Source organism: Suricata suricatta, chromosome 3 (assembly GCF_006229205.1).
Source record: "Suricata suricatta isolate VVHF042 chromosome 3, meerkat_22Aug2017_6uvM2_HiC, whole genome shotgun sequence".
In the NCBI taxonomy this organism is placed as follows: domain Eukaryota; kingdom Metazoa; phylum Chordata; class Mammalia; order Carnivora; family Herpestidae; genus Suricata; species Suricata suricatta.
The window spans coordinates 98729532-98747504 of NC_043702.1; the positions used below are offsets into that span (position 1 = coordinate 98729532).

The following is a 17973-nucleotide window of genomic DNA, read 5'->3' on the forward strand; positions in this document are numbered from 1 at the left end:
ACTTTTTCCTTGCCAATTTTGATGCCTTTTATTTCTTTTTGTTATCTGATTGCTGAGGCCAAGACTTAACAGTATCATGTTAAATAGTAATGGTAAGAGTGGACATCCCTGTTTTGTTTCTGACCACAGAGGAAAAGCTCTGTTTTTCCCAGTTGAGGATGTTATTAGCTGTGGGTCTTTCATACATGGCCTTTATGATGTTGAGGAATGTTTATCTACTTTATTGAGGGTTTTTATCAAAACAAATACTGTATTTTGTCAAATGGTTTTTCTGCATCTATTGAGAGGATCATATGGTTCTTATTCTTTTTTTTAATATGGTGTTTCATTGATGGAAATGCAAATATTGAACCATCCCTACAGCCCAGGTATAAATCCCCTTCGATTGTGGTGAATAATTCTTTTAAGGTACTGTTGGAGTTGATATCTTTTTGAGAATTTTTGCATTCATGTTCATCAGGGATATTTGCCTAGAATTCTCCTTTTCAATTGGATCTTTGTCTGGTTTTAGGATTGAGGTAATGTTGGCCTCAAAGAATGAGTTTGGAAGTTTCCTTCCATTTCTGATCTTTTTGGAACAATTTGAGAAAACCTAAGTATTAACTCTTCTTCAGATATCTGTTAAAATTCCCCTGGGAAGCCATCTGGCTCTGGATATTTATTTGTTGGGAGAATTTTGATTAGTGAATCAATTTCATTGCTGGTTTTTGGGTGTCGTATCCCGCACTCAGGGTCACGTTACTTTACTGAGCCCCGCGTTGAGGCGCCAATTGTCCTAACCTTAATCGGCAGGCTGGGGCCGCTCGTCCCTGGCATTCCCTGGCATTCGGCGGTACCTGTTTCTACCCTGACCCGGTAGGGCGGAGAATCGTCGCGGGTCCTTCTCCTGAGGGAGGGAGAGAAAAAGGGGGCAGGAGAGGGAGACGCAGAGAGTAAAGACAGAACTCACGGTTCTCCGATCAGGTGAAAGAGAGAGCTTTATTCATAAAACTCTCTTTTATATAGGTTTCAAGGTGGGAAAACAAAGCAGCTGACCAAAGTCAGTTATCAGGTAAACAGTCAAATGAATATCAAAAGAAACGCCCAGATTTGTGTCAGCAATGCTGGGAAGGGGGGAGTTAGCACTGAATAATCCAAAATATGGTTTTGATGTTTTGTGCACCTTGGCCACTCACGTCTGGCCCAGCATGACAGACGCCAAAGTTATTTTGACCAGGAAATGGCAGTCTCCAGCCTCTAGATGCAAATCTTGTTTGCTGGTTCACTCTCTGGAGAGTGATAATCCTTGCCTGAGGCAGACAGAAAACTTGGTGGCCCCGACATTTGGGGGGGTCTTCAGATATTCTATTTCTTCCTATCTCAGTTTTGGTAGTTTGAATGTTTCTAGGAATTTGTCCATTTCTTCCATATTGCCCAGTTTGTTGGCACATACTGTTTTTTTAATGTGTGTTATTTATTTTGAGAGATAGAGAGCAGGTGGGAGAGGATGAGAGAGAGAGAGAGAGAGAGAGAGAGAGAGAGAGAGAGAGAGAGAGAGAGAGAATATCCCAAACGGGCTCCATGCTCACTATGGAGCAGGATGCCAGGCTTGATCTCACGATTTTGAGATCATGACCTGAGCTGAAATCAAGTTGGATGCTTAACCCACTGAGCCATGTAGGCACTCCAGCATATTATTTTGCATAAGAATCTCTTATAATTAATCGTTTGTATTTCTTTGGTGTTGGTCGTGATCTCTTTCATGATTTTGTTTGAGTCCTTTCTCTTTTCTTTTTGGTAAGTCTAGCTAGGTGTTTATCAGTTTTATTAATTTTTCAAAGAATCCACTCTTAGTTTCTTTGATTTGTTGTATTGGTTTTGTTGTTGTTTGTTTCTGTATCATTTATTTCTGCTCTGATCTTTATTATTTCCCTTCTGCTGGGTTTAGGCTTTATTTACTGTTTCTTTTCTAGTTCCTTTAGGTGTAAGGCTAGGTTGTATATTTGAGAATTTTCATGCTTCTTGAGGTGGCCCTGTGTTGCAATCTCTGTTACATCCTAAAAGTTTTGGACTGTCAAGTTTTCATTTTCATTTGCTTCCATGTTGTTGTTTTTTTAATTTCTTCTTTAATTTCCTGGTTAGCCCATTCATTCTTTAGTGGGAACTTCTTTGACCTTCATGTATTTGTGTTCTTTCCTAATTTTTTTCCTGTGGATGACTTCAAATTTCATAGCTTTGTGTTTGAAAATATGCACGGAATGATCTTAGTCTTTCTTTCTGTACTTGTTGAGGGCTGATTTGTGACCCAGTAGGTGATCTGTTCTGGGGAACGTTCCATGTATACTTGAAAAGAATGTTTATTCTGATGCTTTATGATGAAATGTTCTGAATATAATCAGTTAAGTCCATCTGGTCCAGCATGTCATTCAAAGACATGTTTTATTATTGATTTTCTGCTTGGATGATCTGTCCATTGTTGTAAGTGGGGTATTGAAGGCCTGTACTATTATTGCATTATTATCAGTGAGTTTCTTTATGTTTGTGATTAACTGATTTACATATTTGGGTGCTGCCAAGTTGGGGGCATAAATATTTGCAATTGTTCTTCTTGATGGGTAGACCCATTAATTATGATGTAATGTCCTTCTTCATCTCTTGTTACAGTCTTTGGATTAAAATCTACTTTGTCACTGGGTGCCTGGGTAACTTGGTTGGATAACTATTCGAGTCTTGATTTTGACTCAGATTATGACCACTCTGAGGTCTGTGCTTGGCATGGAGCCTGCTTCAAATTCTCTCTTTCCCTCTGCCCCTGTTTCCTGCTCATGTGCGCACACACATTCTCTCTCAAAATAAAAATATAAGTAATATGATATATGTCATATATATATAAGGCTTATAATCACATACCATAGTATATAATATTAAATATAATTTTATGTATTACATAGAATTAAGTTAAAATTAATATATTTAAAATAAAATAAAAAATATAATATACATCTAAGTATGGCTACTCTGGCTTTCTTTTGACGTCCATTAATATGATAGATGGTTCTCCATCCCCTTGCTTTCAATCTGCAGAATCTTTAGGTCTGAAATGAGTCTCTTGTAGGCAGCATATAGATGGATCTTGTTTTTATCCATTCTGATACCCTCTGTCTTTTGATTGGGGCATTTAGTCCATTTATATTCAGAGTGATTATTGATAGATATGAATTTAGTGTCATTGTGTTACTTTAAAGTTAGTGTTTATGGTGATATTGATGTACTCTGTTTCTTTCTAGACTTTGTTGCTCTTGGTGTTTTTATTCCCCCAATTAAAGAATCCCCTTTAGTATGGTATTTGTATTTTTAATTTTTTGAGAAATCTCCATACTATTTCCTACAGTGGCTGCATCAGTTTATATTCTCATCAACAGTCCACAAGGGTTCCCTTTCTCCACATCTCGTGGTGCATTCTTGTATTTCTGGAAAATGAAATATTCTACAAAATAATAATTTGTGTTATTAAAAATTTACCCTCCAGATAAGTTAGATATTACTGTACACAACTAAGAGGAATAGTCGTGTATGATGTATTAGAACAGATTTAATTAGAATGCTAGAATCTTTCCTAGATAAATAGGCTTTTTTTTTTTTCAATTTGGCCATATTTGTGATTGGTATAATTTTTTTTAACGTACTGTCTTTACAGAGGCTTATCTCCTGCAGAAGCAGAATTTAATTATCTGAACACAGCACGTACCTTAGAACTCTATGGAGTTGAATTCCACTATGCAAGGGTAAGTGAAGAGAGCCAATTTGATGTTGAGTTAGGCTCCATTTATTTCATATCAGAGTTTTTATTTAATGCCCTTGTAGGATTAGGCAACCAGTGGAATAACTAGTGAGTGCTGCCAACTTGGTTGCACTGAAAATTTCCTCTGAATGTAAGTATTCTCACAGTCAATTAAGATTTAATATCTGAGGAAAGAATGATTGAAGTGGATATTTTGTGTTATTTTTATGTTTTTATGTTATAAAGATAATTTTTATAAAGATAAGTTTTGCAGATCATAAGAGATAGTACCTTTAGACTTTTTATTTTACAAAATAACAATTGGAAAGGTAGGGATTTTAGCATTCATATTGATTATTACAAAGATACTTTCACCTCTCTGAGACTTGTATTACTTCACTTATTTCCTCTTTAGTGACATCATTATAAATTTTATAAAGCACACAATGAAGTTAACATTTTGGATTGTCCTCCTTTGTGACAAATCCCTTTATTAATAAAAGGTGGAATTTATAGTTATTGGCTTCTTCTGTAGATCACTCTGTAATAAGTTTTTAATTATATCAAACTTCTCTGCTTCCAGAAGACTGTTATGACTCTGCTGTAAGCATATTTGTGAATTGCTGTCCTTCATTATTATGTCTCTATTTAAATTCTTTCACTTCATTTTTTTTTTATCATGAAGTTATATTCCTTTAGAAGTACCTGGAGTACAGCTTTTCTATGTAACAAATGAAAAATGGAATTATAGGTTACCATTGTTGGAGTTGGTGATAGGTTTTATATTCTCTTGAGACACATTAGCAATCCTAATAAGGATAGCAGCCTGAAAGGGAGCTACATTTTTCTTAGATAGTTATTTTGAACCTACTTTAATATACACACTGGGAGTTTTGTTCCCTGTAATGGTTTTATTGTTCAGGGCCTCACCTGGCTGTGTTCTTTTAGAAGAGCAGTGTTCTTATATTTCACAAAGTTTATGTCAGTCTCTCCTTTAAAAAAACCAAAGATTTGCTTTCCTCATATGACTAGATCTGATAATTCTGAGTATTTGTAACTTGGAAATCTGTTTGTCTGATTCCATTTAAAATGTGTAAGTAAGGTTCTCTTGAACTTTTTGTTTTCTTTAAAATGTGCCTCCCCCCTCTGCCCCCACCAGCTGTAATTGTGGGTTATTTTTTAACTTGATTCTCCAAAATGTAACAGTTATCAATCTTTGTGCAGCTAGATTGTTTTTTATTGTAAGGTTTAAAACTAATGCAACTTCACATATGTGAACTAAACAATGGTTAACAATAAAGTGACCACTAAATCAGTCATGTTAGTCCTTAACAGTTTGCTGAAGGTAGTGTACCCTGCTGTGTGCTCTCACTGCCTGCGATCAGTGACATACAAAGGATATTAGACTTTCTTAATTGAAGGAACATGCTGGATCTCATACATAATTAACCATATCGTTACTTAGTGATTTGATTAAGGTAGGATTTTTGTTGTTTAAATTATTAGAAGGTAAAACTCTAAGAAAGCCATGAATGTAGAGTACTAGATTAAATTAATTTAAATTTTCCGTGGTCAGGGTTATTTAGAAATCTGATTTGTACTGACAGAAAATGCCAGGAAAGGGTGTGTGGATATTGAGAACTTAAGAAAATATGCAGATGTTCAGTGAACATGGAGGGGAATATTATAGCATCCTGAGGAAAAAGGACAAAGAGTAGAGGAGAGAGGATACATAAAGGGAATACTTACCTGAATATCACAAGCAAAAGTGTGTTTGAAATAATATTTTATTTAGAAAAAAAGAGGTAAGATGTTTCTGTCTGCCTTGAGAATGTAGATTGAAAAAATCAGAGAATAGAACAAGTTATTTATAGCAATCTGTGAAACACAAATAGGTTTTAGAGCATTCAATGTGGTGGATGTGTCAGGTGCCTTACACAGTGTTGGTGCTAAGCGGTACTTAGCAACACATTTACAGATGGTGGGGGAGGAAAAAAATGGATCATGCATTGACAAAAATGGGAAGATAGGAAGGGGAAAGTGCAGAATGATATGGGATTATATGACTGAACATCTAATCTAGCCTGGGAGCAAAGGTTAGGGAAGGCTTATTATAAGAAGTAATTTACCAAAGCCAGAAGAATGGATAAGAATTAGCCAAGAGTGGTTCTCACCAAAGACCATCACCATGAATAAAGACCTGAAATCAAGAGAGAACATGGCATACTTAAGAAAATGAGAACATTTTATGTGTCTAGGAGATTATATGAGTAAGGGAAAAGGGAACTGTAGAAAAGTAAAGAAAAGAATGACTGAGAATTTCAGGATAAAAAAAAGAAGAGATTCAAGGTGAGGGAGCAGGGGGATAGTTGTTTTTTAAAATAATATAGTAAATGGATTTTTTAGGGGTGTATGTATGTGTTCAGGTGTGTAAGTTTTAACACGTGTATAGATTCATGTAACCACTACCACAGTCAGAATAAGGATAATCCATCACCCCACAAAATCTCATTCATGCTGCTCCTTTGTTAATTTAACCTTATACTTGCCCCTGATCCCTGGCAACCACTGGTCTATTCTCTGACTCTGAATTTTTGTCTTTTTCAAAATGTCTTATAAATGGAATCCTGTATTATATAACCTTCTGAGACTGGCTTTTTACAGTAATGCATTTGAGATTTAGCCAAGGCATTGTGTGTTTCAATAGTTCATTCATTTTTTTGTTTGTTTATTCACCCATCGAAGAACATTTGGATTGTTTCTGGTGTTTTGCTTTTTTTTATTAATAGACCACTGCAAAGAAAATCATTTACAGTTTTTTGTGTGCATTTAAGTTCTCATTTCTGTGGTATAAAATTCCCAGAGTGGGATGGCTGGGCCATATGGTAAGTGTATATTTAGCTTTACATGAAATTGCCACTGTTTTCCAAAGTGACCAAATCACTTTGTATCCTGACGCACAATATTTGCAAGTCCCAGTTCACATCCTTTTTTGGCATGTGGTACTGTCCATATTGTTTTGTTTCTTTTTAAGCTTATCTAATAAGTGTATTTCACCTCAGAAGGGATTTACTTTGTATCGCTCTAATGACAAATGATGTTGAGCATCATATCTTTGATGAGTGGCTGTTCAAATGTTTTCCCCACTATTCTTTTCTTATTCTTTTTTTTTTAAGAACTCTATATATATATTCTAGATACAATTTTTTGATGGATATGTGACTTGCAAATGTTCTTCCCTACTCTATGGAGCAAAAGAAAGTGATAATTTCTAATATTCCTTATTCACTCACTGATAGGACAGACAGTCTAAAAATCAACAAGATAAAAGATTTTAGCTAACAGTACAGTCAGCACACTTGACTTAACTGATTGATGTAGAATATCATATCCAGCAACTCCATAGTTGTATTATTTTCAAACACAAGAATATAATTTCTGATGATAGTATAGTTAAGCTAAAAACAGAAACAAAAGGAAACTTTAAAAATCTTCTAAACATTTGGAAATTAAGAAACACACTTCTAAATAAGCAATGGATGCAACTGCAGCCATTATTTCTACCCAGTGCTCTATGCTTTATTTTCAGATTCTCACCTACAAAGAATAAGGATTAGTTACCCCCAAATTTTTGGTTAGGATCAGTTGATGAAATAATGAAATGGAAGTAATCTTGAAAATATAATTTGAACATATTGTATTAATTCCATGAAACATTGTGGGAGCGAAATTTATATTCCTGTGAAGAATTTCCAACCTCTTAAAATGTTGAAAAAGCACTATCTCAGGAGGAATTGCTAGTGTAATGAAACTGTCTTAATTTGTTAAATGAATGGTTTGACAACTCATTAAACACCTGTTATCTTTTCTAGTGAAAACTGTTCGATATTTATTAAGCTGTGAGAATCAAATAAAAGAACATAATAGAGTTACAGGATATCTATGCCCTGGGTCCTCCCCTTCAACCTCTGTTTTATGAAACTGTTAGTATAATGTAAACGCTGTATTGCATAACTTTATTACCTAAATGTAAAAGTAATCACAGAAGGTTTGGCTTTAGGATTTTAGTTAAGTATGAGATCCTCTAAATTAATCCTAAAACAATTCTACCCAAATTTTAGGCTTGATTGTGAGTATCTTATTTCCATAGGTATTGTTATAATAATAAAGATAATTCTTAGGAAAAATAACTTTTGCCCTTCAGAGTTCCAAAGGAAAGGAAAGCTTAATGATGCTATTTTGATTATTCATTCATTCATTCATTCATTCATTCATTCGGTATTTGTTGAGCACCTTCTATGCTCTAAGCGGTGTTTATATACACTGTGAATACAGCACTGAGTAAAGCAGGTAAAACCCAACCCTCCTGACACTTGCATTCTGGTGGGCAAGACAGACTACAAACAGATATTGAGTACATCAGAATACATGGTAGGTATGGAAATAAAGTTTACAGGAATAGGCAAAATACCAGTCTATACTGATAGAAGTCAGAATAGCAATCACCTATGGAAGGGTTTTATTGGCTGGGAGGCTCATGAGGGAGCCTTCTTGGATTCTGAAAATATGTGTGTTGGTTACACAGACATGTATATACGTATGTATAGGTATATATGTAAAATTTTGAGTTACACATATAAGATTTGTACGTTTTATTTTTTAAATGTTAGGGTTTTTATTTTAGAGAGAGAGAGAGCATGAGCAGGGAGAGGGGCAGAGGGAGTGAGAAAGAGAGAATCCTAATCCGTCTCCGTGCTCAGCTCAGACCCTGACACGGGGGCTCTGTTGCATGGCCCTGGGATCATGACCTGACCGGAAATCAACAGCCAGGCGCTCAACCAACTGTGCCCCCTACATGCCCCTGTACATTTTCATATTTGTACATTATCCTCAATTTTCTTTAACTAAATACGTACTATATCAGATAATAATAGATGCTGTGGAGAAAGGGGATTGAGACAGACAAAAGTGGGTATCAGGGAAGGCCTCACTGAGAAGATAAATAGATTTGAAGGTGTTAGGCAGATACATATCTAGGTGAGAGGAGACATCAATGAAAACCATGAAATAGGTTGCCTATTTAGAGAACAGCAGAGAGACCAGTATGGCTGGTGCAGTGTAAGCTGGGAAAGAGTATTGATTAGTTTAAAGTGGACAAATGTTTTATAAGACATTTTAAACACTATGGCTTCTAATTTTATGCAAGACTATTTGACAGTTTGAGGAGATAAAAGACTTATTTTTTTTCAAAATGTAATGTGATTTTTACATTTTGAAAAGATAACAATAGCTGTCTGTTTTGAGAATATTCTGTAAGGCACTGAGAGACCAGCTAGACTTTTATCAAGGTGAGAAATAATGGTGGTCGTAGCGGTTGGGTGGTAAAAAGTAATCAAGATTCTGTATATATTTTGAATATGAAAGTGACAGCATTTACTGATGTATTAGCTATAGGATGTGAGAGAAAAAGTATTCAGGAATGATTTTAAAGTTTTTGGTCTGAACAGCTAGACAGATGGTGTAACTATTCAGGAAGTTGGGGAAGACCAGAGACAAGAAGGTGTGGGAGGGTGGGTCAGGAATTAGTCTCACAAGTCAAATTTTAGATTTTGCAAATCGACAGGAAGGAGGGTATGCAATTCAGTGTATAGCACTGAGTTCAGAGGTGTGGTCTGGACCAAAGATGGGCATCTGAGAATTGTCAGCTCATAGTTAATATTTTTATTTTTTATTTTTAAAATTTTGTATTTATTTTTGAGAGACAAAGAGAGGGTGAGCAGGGGAGGGTCAGAGAGAGAGGGAGACACAGAATCTGAAGCAGGCTCCAGGCTCTGAGTTAGCTGTCAGCACAGAGCCTGACGCGGGGCTCGAACCCACAGACCGTGAAATCATGACCTGAGTTAAAGCCAGATGCTTAACCGACTGAGCCACCCCAGCACCACTCATAGTTAATATTTAAAGCCATGAAATGAAAGCACTCAGGGAGAAATGTAGTAAATACTAAAGAGAAAGGTCCTCAGAGCTGGAACAACTTCAGAGATTAGAAGAGATGAGGAAGAACCAGGAGGAAGCAACCTAGATAGAAAGCCTTTCTTTCAGACACGTGTGTCTTTGAAAACAAGCAAATCACGAGTGTTCAACTATGTCTGTTGAGAACTGGATTAGAAGTGTGGAAGTCATCAATGATTTGTAAGAATGTCAGTTTTGGGGTATTATGATGGCCAGTACAGAGTATATAAGAAGGAATATGAGGACACTAATTTTGAGAGATTTTGTTATACAGGACACAAATAGTAATAACAGCACCTAATAGCATTTACTAAGTGTCCAACACCTTCTTAAGGCTTTCTGCATATTAATCTCATTTAATCCTTACAGTATTCCAGTGAGGTAGGAGTATTATCATATCCACTTCACAGATGAGGAAAGTGAGACACAGAGATACTAAGTAAGTTAGCCATATGATACCTATTTCTGTATTGAAGAACCAATTTATAGCTTCTTCTAAAACCTTGTTTTTAACTTGCATGCATTTGTAAACTTTTTGAAAGATTGATTAGAATAATCAAATAATTTAAAAATATAATCTCTTGAAACAAAATTTTTTCTGTCTGAGTGGAGCTATCTGTATGACTTCATCTGTATCATCCTGGAGTATTCAGATCATTCAGTGACTGCATAATTCTGTGTGCTGTCACTCGTCACGACTTGTCTAGACTTAGCTGTGTGTGTGTGTGTGTGTGTGTGTGTGTGTGTGTGTGTGTATGTGTGTGTGTGTGTGTGTTTGTATCAGGCATCTTTATGGAAGTATCAGTAGATAACCACTTGTATTCATTTTCACTGAATAATTTGAGTTTATATACACTGTTAAGCCTACATAAGGCACACAAACTTATTTTTGAATTAGTGAATTTATATTATGCCTGACTACATTAGAAACATAAACAGAAATATTTTAATCACATATGGGGAAAACCTAAAGCCAAAGGTTAAAAGAAGATACTTTCAACATAAAGTTTTAATATCCATATTATTCATAATATTCTTATATTTATATTCCATATTTATTCCAAGGATTATTTCTTTAAAAAAATTTTTTTAATAGGTTTTATTTATTTTTGAGAGAGAGAGAGCACAAGCAGGGGAGGGTCAGAGAGAGAGGGAGACACAGAATCCGAAGACAGGCTCCAGGCTCTGAGTTAGCTGTCAGCACAGAGCCTGACACGGGGTTCAAACCCATAAACCATGAGATCATGACCTGAGCTGAAGCTGGACACTTAACCAACTTGAACCACAGGTGCCCCTAATTCTCTTGTAGACATGTAATTAGAACTATATGAAAAAGAGATGGACATTTAACAGGAGAAATACAAATGATTGATACTGTAAAAAATTGCATGCTTTTTCTAATCCTCTAAAATAGAATCATAAGGGGCGCCTGGCTGGCTTAGTCAGTAGAACATGCGACTCTTGATACTGAGGTCATGAGTTCAAGCTCCACATTGGGTGTAGAGATGACTAAAAAATAATAATAAATAAACTTTTAAAAAATCTTAAAAAATAAAATATAACCATGAAAATAACAAGGAGATACCAATTTCTTTAGGTTTGCAAAAATTCAAAGGATTAAAAATATCCATTATTGGTCAGAGTATGCAAAGTAGACATTTTGAAACATTGTTGAAGTATGTAGCTTGGTATAATCCTTTTGGAGAGCAAATACTCATCTAATCTTTGATAATTTCCATTTCTCAGATTCTATCCTGTAGAATATTTATATAAGTGTTTCAAATAATGTGTTCAGCGATTTTTATTACATTACTGTTTGTAATAATAAAAAATTAGAAACACTCTAAATGAACAGAAAAGGTTAAGAAATTGTGATAAATCCGTATTTTGGAATAATATGCAGCAGGTAATAATTTACAGAATAATATAGTTTTTGTTGATTAAAGAAATTGTGTAGTTATATATAATATATATTTATATATTTTTATAAACATAAAGATCTAGAAGAGTACACACTAAAATATTAATAGTGGCTATCCCTGCGGATGAGGCAGAGAAGGTCAGGGATGCTGTTTGACTTCTTGTATTTCTATATTTGTTTGAAATATTTTAATAATCAGAAATAAAGTTATTTTAAAAGTTACCCTGCACCACTGAAAATTAATGTTTCTCCCACTCATAATACTGTAAAACTTTAGTGGTATCAAGTTACTCTTAACCTGTGACAGTAGACAGGCTGGAACACTATCTTAGCTGTGCAGTTTGCGCTTAGAACAGTAGTCTCCAAAGGAAATGAGGGAAGACCACTACCGGTCATGAAATGATCGGTTCAGATATGGGTGGAAAATATTAGAACAACTATTCATATTCATCCTGAATCTTCACCTTTTACATTGCTATTTTTTAATTTATTATACAATGAAACAGATACACAACTGTGTACTGTATTTTGGTGAACATCGGCAACTACCCCCAGGTCAAGAAGTAGATGTTAGCCACCCTTTCCAGAAACCTTCCTTGTGCTCTGTCCCAATAATAGCCCCTTCCTACGTTGTATTTTTTTATGGTTTTATCACCTAAGTGTGCCTTCCTATAGAGATATTACAACTTGGTCTTGCTTTCTGTTTGTTGGTTTGTTTTTTTTAACTAGATAACTTTAAATCTCTGTTAATCTCTCCTTTGCTAAAATTTTGTTGTTAATGAACTGGGCGATTTCACCTTTAATTTCTCATGGTCTGAACTGTACTGATCACATATTAATGGTGTAACTGCTGTTCTGTGTATTACTTGCAGATTGGCAGCTTGATTAAGAGGCATGTTCAGAGTTAGGATTAATCCCTTTTGTTTTAATTTATTTACTGGGGTACTTTTTTTAATGTTTATTTTTGAGAGAGATGGAGAGAGAGAGCATGAATAGGGGAGGGGTAGAGAGAGAAGGAGACACAGAATCTGAAGCAGGCTCAGGCTCTGGGCTGTCAGCACACAGCCTGACACGTCAGACGCTTAACCACTGGGCCACCTGTTAGAAGAATTTTAATTACATAAATTGCACATGTGGCTTGCACTGTATTTCCATTGGACAGCTCTGGTCTTGCAGCTTTCCCCAAAAGAACTCCCTGAAATGCAGAAAATGTTCTAGATCTGTGCTGTCACTCAAAAAGTGGTTAGTGTGATTGAGGAAATGAACTTTTAATTTTATGTCAGTTTAATGAATTTCCACTTAAATAGTTGCATGTGTTTGGTGACTACTCTCTTAAATATGCATCTCAGGAGGGCTGGGATCTGGTTAGAGTGGGGTCTGGAGTTCTGTCCCTTGTTCATGTGGGCTAATGAATTTTCACAGAGAAGATGGACTCAAGGGGCGCCTGGATGGCTCAGTTGGTTAAGCATCAGACTTCACCTCAGGTTGTGATCTCCTGGTTAATGGGTTCGAGCCCTGAGTCGGGGGTCTGTGCTGACAGCTCAGAGCCTGGAGCCTGCTGTGGATTCTGTGTCTCCCCCTCTCTGCCCCTCCCCCACTCACACTCTGTCTCTCAAAAATGAATAAACGTTAAAAACAATTTTTTAATAAAAAAAATAAAAGCACAGACCCTTAAAAAAAAGATGATGGACTTGATCTACACTTTGGTTTGATTCTTTAGAGAAACGCAAAGAAGGCATGAGAACCGGATTAAAGAAATACATAATTATGGGTACCTAAAACATCATGGAACTGGCTTGATGAGAAACAGTTTTTTCTAGTAAGAAAGGGAAGATGAAGTGGGATAGGATGGTTGTTTAAAGGTCTTCGGTACCAAGCTAAACAATTAAGACCTCTTCCTACTCGTGATAGAGATCCATCTATTTAACATTTAACAAATGAGTACAGTTGACCCTTGTATGATGCAGGGATTAGGGGTTCAACCCCTGTCCCCCAAGTACAGTCTAGAATCTTCATGTAGTGTCTGATTCCACTTACCTACTGATAGACAACTTTTGACCCAAAGCCTTACTGATAACCTAGTCGATTAACACATATTTTGTATATGTATCATATACTATATTCTTACAATGAAGTAAACTAGAGAAAAAGTGTTACTAATAAATCATCAGGAAGAAAAAATACATTTACAGGACTCTACTGAATTAAGTATACGTCGTCTATTTACAAGATGAATAGTCTGTCAGTGCCTACATCAGTATGGATACAAAATACTGTGGATATTAAATATATTACTAACACTAGACATCAAAGATGAAAAGTTAATGTGAAAAAGAAATTTGTATTTATTTACAGGAGTAACAATTCATATGTTGATAATGAAGAAGCAGCAAAAGAATGCTTTTTGGTAGTCTAGCTCTATGAAACATTATAAAATATTCATGGCATACAGTGTTGCAGTCGTAGTCCGGATACAGTATTAGAAATGTTAGTGTTTTAAAAAACTACTTACCTGTGATGATAGGCTGATATGCAGTTTCTCCAATTATGAGAGAAAGAGGCATACTGCATGATAATGTAATTCTTTGAAAGCAAAATTACAAAATATAAAGAAAACTAACACATTATTAATTTTATATTAAATAACACTGACCTCATTCCTATGTAAGGATAGGCTGTCTGAGTCTCACACATGATGTTCTCCAGACAAATACTTAGACATTCCTGCTACTGATGGTACAGAAATATTTTATACAGTTCTTGCCATACAGTCAGATTTCTGCACAAAGATACCCACACACATATACTACAGATAAGTTTATAAACTGAATGGCATGGCTATTATTAACAATTCATTAAGTGGTAGATTGTCATAAGGTCTTCAGCCTCGTCATCTTCATGGTAAGTTGGCTGTGGAGGAAGAAGAAGAAATGGGGTTGACTTTACTATCTCAGAGGTGAGCAGAGGTGTAAGAAGTGGGGAAAGTAAAAGAGGGTAGGCAGTAGAAGTAGGCACACTCGGTGTAACTTTACGGAAGTGCACTGTAATTTCTACCTGACTTCTTTGCTTTTTCATTTCTCTAAAGTGTCTGTATGGTTACCAATTCCTCCACTGTCTGCTTTAGTTTCAGTGCTCGTATCGGCCCATGTTGTTAAAAAAAAAAAAGTCAAAAGCAAACTTAATCCAGAACTCTTGTGCTCGATTGTCAAATGTCAGTTCATATGTTACACTGCTTCTATTTCTTCCTCATCATCTAGCAATGATTTTATGTCTATCAAGTCCTCTTCTGTTAATCCTGTGGTGTGGTGCTCTTGAATTTTGTGATAGGTCCATATCATGAAACTTTTTCGCCCTCCATCTTTTTGCCATATCTGTAATCTAGCTCATGATTTTTTTGACTGGCTCTGTCATAAATCCTGTAAAGTTACACACAACATCTGAACACAGTTTTCACCAGCAAGAGTTTATTGTTTCAGGCTTATGATTTTTATGGCCTTTTCTGTAGTAACAGTGGCATCCTCAAGATCCTTACAGACTTGCATGATGTTCTCTTTATCAGGGTTCCTTCCCGTACCATGGACAATTTTTTCCATAGAGACTGTATGTAATGAGCCTTGAAGGACCTTATGACCCCCTGATACAGAGGCTGAATTAGAGATGTTGTATTGGGGGCAAGTAGAATACTCTGACATCGTTGGTATTGAACTCGTGGGGTTCTGGGTTGCCAGGGGCATTGTCCAATATCAAAAGAACTTCAAAAGGCAGTCCCTTACAGGCAAAGTACTTCTGGAATTCAGGGACAAAGCATTAATGGAACCAGTCCAGAAAAAGAGTTCTCATTGTCCAGGCCTTCTTATAAAACCAAAAGACTGGCAGATGGTGCTCATTTTTTCCCTTCAGAAGTGAAGAGTTAGCAGTTTTGGATGAAGGCAGTCCTGATCATAAACTCAACAGCATTTGCCCAAAGCAGAGTTCACCTAGCCTTTCCTGATTTAAATCCACAGGCTTGCTTCTTTCCCTTACTAATAAATGACCTTTAAGGCATTTTCTTCCCTGGAATACAGCATTTTTACCTGCATTGAAAACATGTTCAGGCAGATACCCTTTCTCCTCAGTGATTTTTCTGAATGGCACCTGGGAACAGATCTCCTGCCTCTTGTGTGGCAGAGGCTGCTTTTCTGTTTTCTTATCATTTTTTTTAGTGACATTTCTCTAAAATTATCAGACCATCTTTTTCTGGCATTAAATCCTTCAGGTTTAGTTCCTATACCTTCTTTTTGTTTTAAGTTGTCATATGATGACTTTGCTTTTTCTCACATCATAGTAGAGTTTACAGATACAGGTATACCTTTCTTACAGTGGTCCAGTGCCCATCAATATGAGATGAAAAGGTACAGCACTCTGCACAAAACACCAGGGTTTTGTTCCCACTAGTGTAGTTGCAGCAATGGCTTCATGCATTTCCTTTTCATTTTTTACAATGGTCCTCATGCTGGATTCATTTATCTTGACATAGCAGGCAGCCACAGTTGAGACCTCAGAGTATGGTACATATTAAGCAATTCAGGTTTTCCTTGTAATGTGATTTTCTTTGCTTCTTGGGAACACTTCCAGCATCACTAAGTAACACTTTTTATGGGTCCCATGATGTTACTGGAAAGTTATGGTATTACACTAAACACACTGAAAAATAAACAACAACTGTGAGAAATCACTTTTGCTGCTACATGCAATTTATTGGAGAGACCCAACTGCACACGCTGAGATGGTTAGTGTCACACCGTACTTGAAGCTGATACTTGGCAACACTTGAGCTTATGCAACAGCAAAAGGTGGTGGCTGTGGAATTATTACAGTAGTACACTGTGTACTACAGTAAATGTTATGCAGTTATGATACAGCATCTTTATATTTGTTTACCTTTCTCTTAATTGTGAATGATGCCTTGTTTGGTCTGTAAGTGTGCAGATGTTTTGATAAATCCTAACTTTTTATAGTATTTTTGTTTGTATTGGGACGCCTGAGTGGCTCAGTTGGTTAAGTGTCTGACTATTGATTTGGGCTCAGGTCATGTTCTCCCAGTTTATGAGCTTAAGCCTCACATTGGACTCTGTGCTGACGGTGCAGAGCCTGCTTGGCATTCTCTCCCTCCTGCCCCTTACCCACATGCACGCTCTCTCTCTCTCTCTCTCCTTCTCAAATAAATAGGTAAATAAAGTTAAAATACACACACACACACACACACACACACACACACACACACACACGGTTGTGTGTATTTTATGGTAATAAGTGATGAAACAGACTAGGCTCTATATAGATTTTATGCAGTCATAACATACCTAACTTAATTTTTTATTTTTGATATTTCTAGGCCACAGGATTTGTCTGCAAGTTTTTTGAAATTGTTGCAAATCTCCAAAATTTTTTCAAATATATTTATTGAAAAAAGTCTGCATATAAGTGGGCCCACATGGTTCAAACCTGTGTTGTTCATGGATTAACTCTAGAAGGCACTTTTCTACACCTAGGAACCCAGTGTCCCAGTGTGGAACAAACAAAGGCTCTATACTTTACTACTTGGATTCTACTGAGGAAGCGTAAAAAATAAACAGCTTAAATAATTTATAGTATAATATTAGATAGTTGTAAGTGATAAAAAGAAAAGCAAAGATACTTTAAAATAAGGTGGCCGTTGTGCATTTTCCTATACGTTGGAATTAATAGCATTTGTGTCCATTAAGGATGTAACACTTTTTTTTCTTTTTTATCTTGCTCACTTCTGACATCACCTTGGGAGTTGCCACTTCAAATCTACATAGCTGTAATTCAAGAATTTGAGTTCCTAAATATTCTGAACGTGTTTTGGTTTTTTTCTTTTTGAAACATGTTTTTCTGCCAACATGGCAGCTTGATTGATTTATCTATTTGTTGAGTTTGGTATCTCTCTTTAATGGTATTGGTTCTTCTATGGTGCTTCTTGTGTACTTCCTTTTGTATTTTTTTAAATTTTGTTTTTTAATGTTTTATTTATTTTTGAGAGAGAGAGAGACAAAGAGACAGTGTGAGCAGGGGAGGGTCAGAGAGAGAGGGAGACACAGAATCTGAAGCAGGTTCCAGGCTCTGAGCTAGCTGTCAGCACAGAGCCTGAGACAGGACTGGAACCCACGAACCATGAGACCATGACCTGAGCTGAAGCCAGCTGCTTAACTGATTGAGCCACCCAGGTGCCCCATACCTTTTGTATTTTTGATTTTTAGTTCACTTGCTTGTCAGTGTTCTC

General features: G+C 36.2%; 1 protein-coding gene across 3 annotated transcripts in view; it reads left to right on the plus strand.

The window, feature by feature from the left end:
- PTPN4 (protein tyrosine phosphatase non-receptor type 4) overlaps nt 1-17973 on the plus strand; it is a 207932-nt gene that overhangs the window by 100906 nt on the left and 89053 nt on the right. For all 3 annotated transcript variants that reach the window (XM_029934710.1, XM_029934712.1, XM_029934711.1), the window contains exon 9: nt 3677-3764. In XM_029934710.1, the coding sequence (XP_029790570.1) occupies nt 3677-3764 (88 nt within the window). The remainder of the gene's footprint in view (nt 1-3676; nt 3765-17973) is intronic.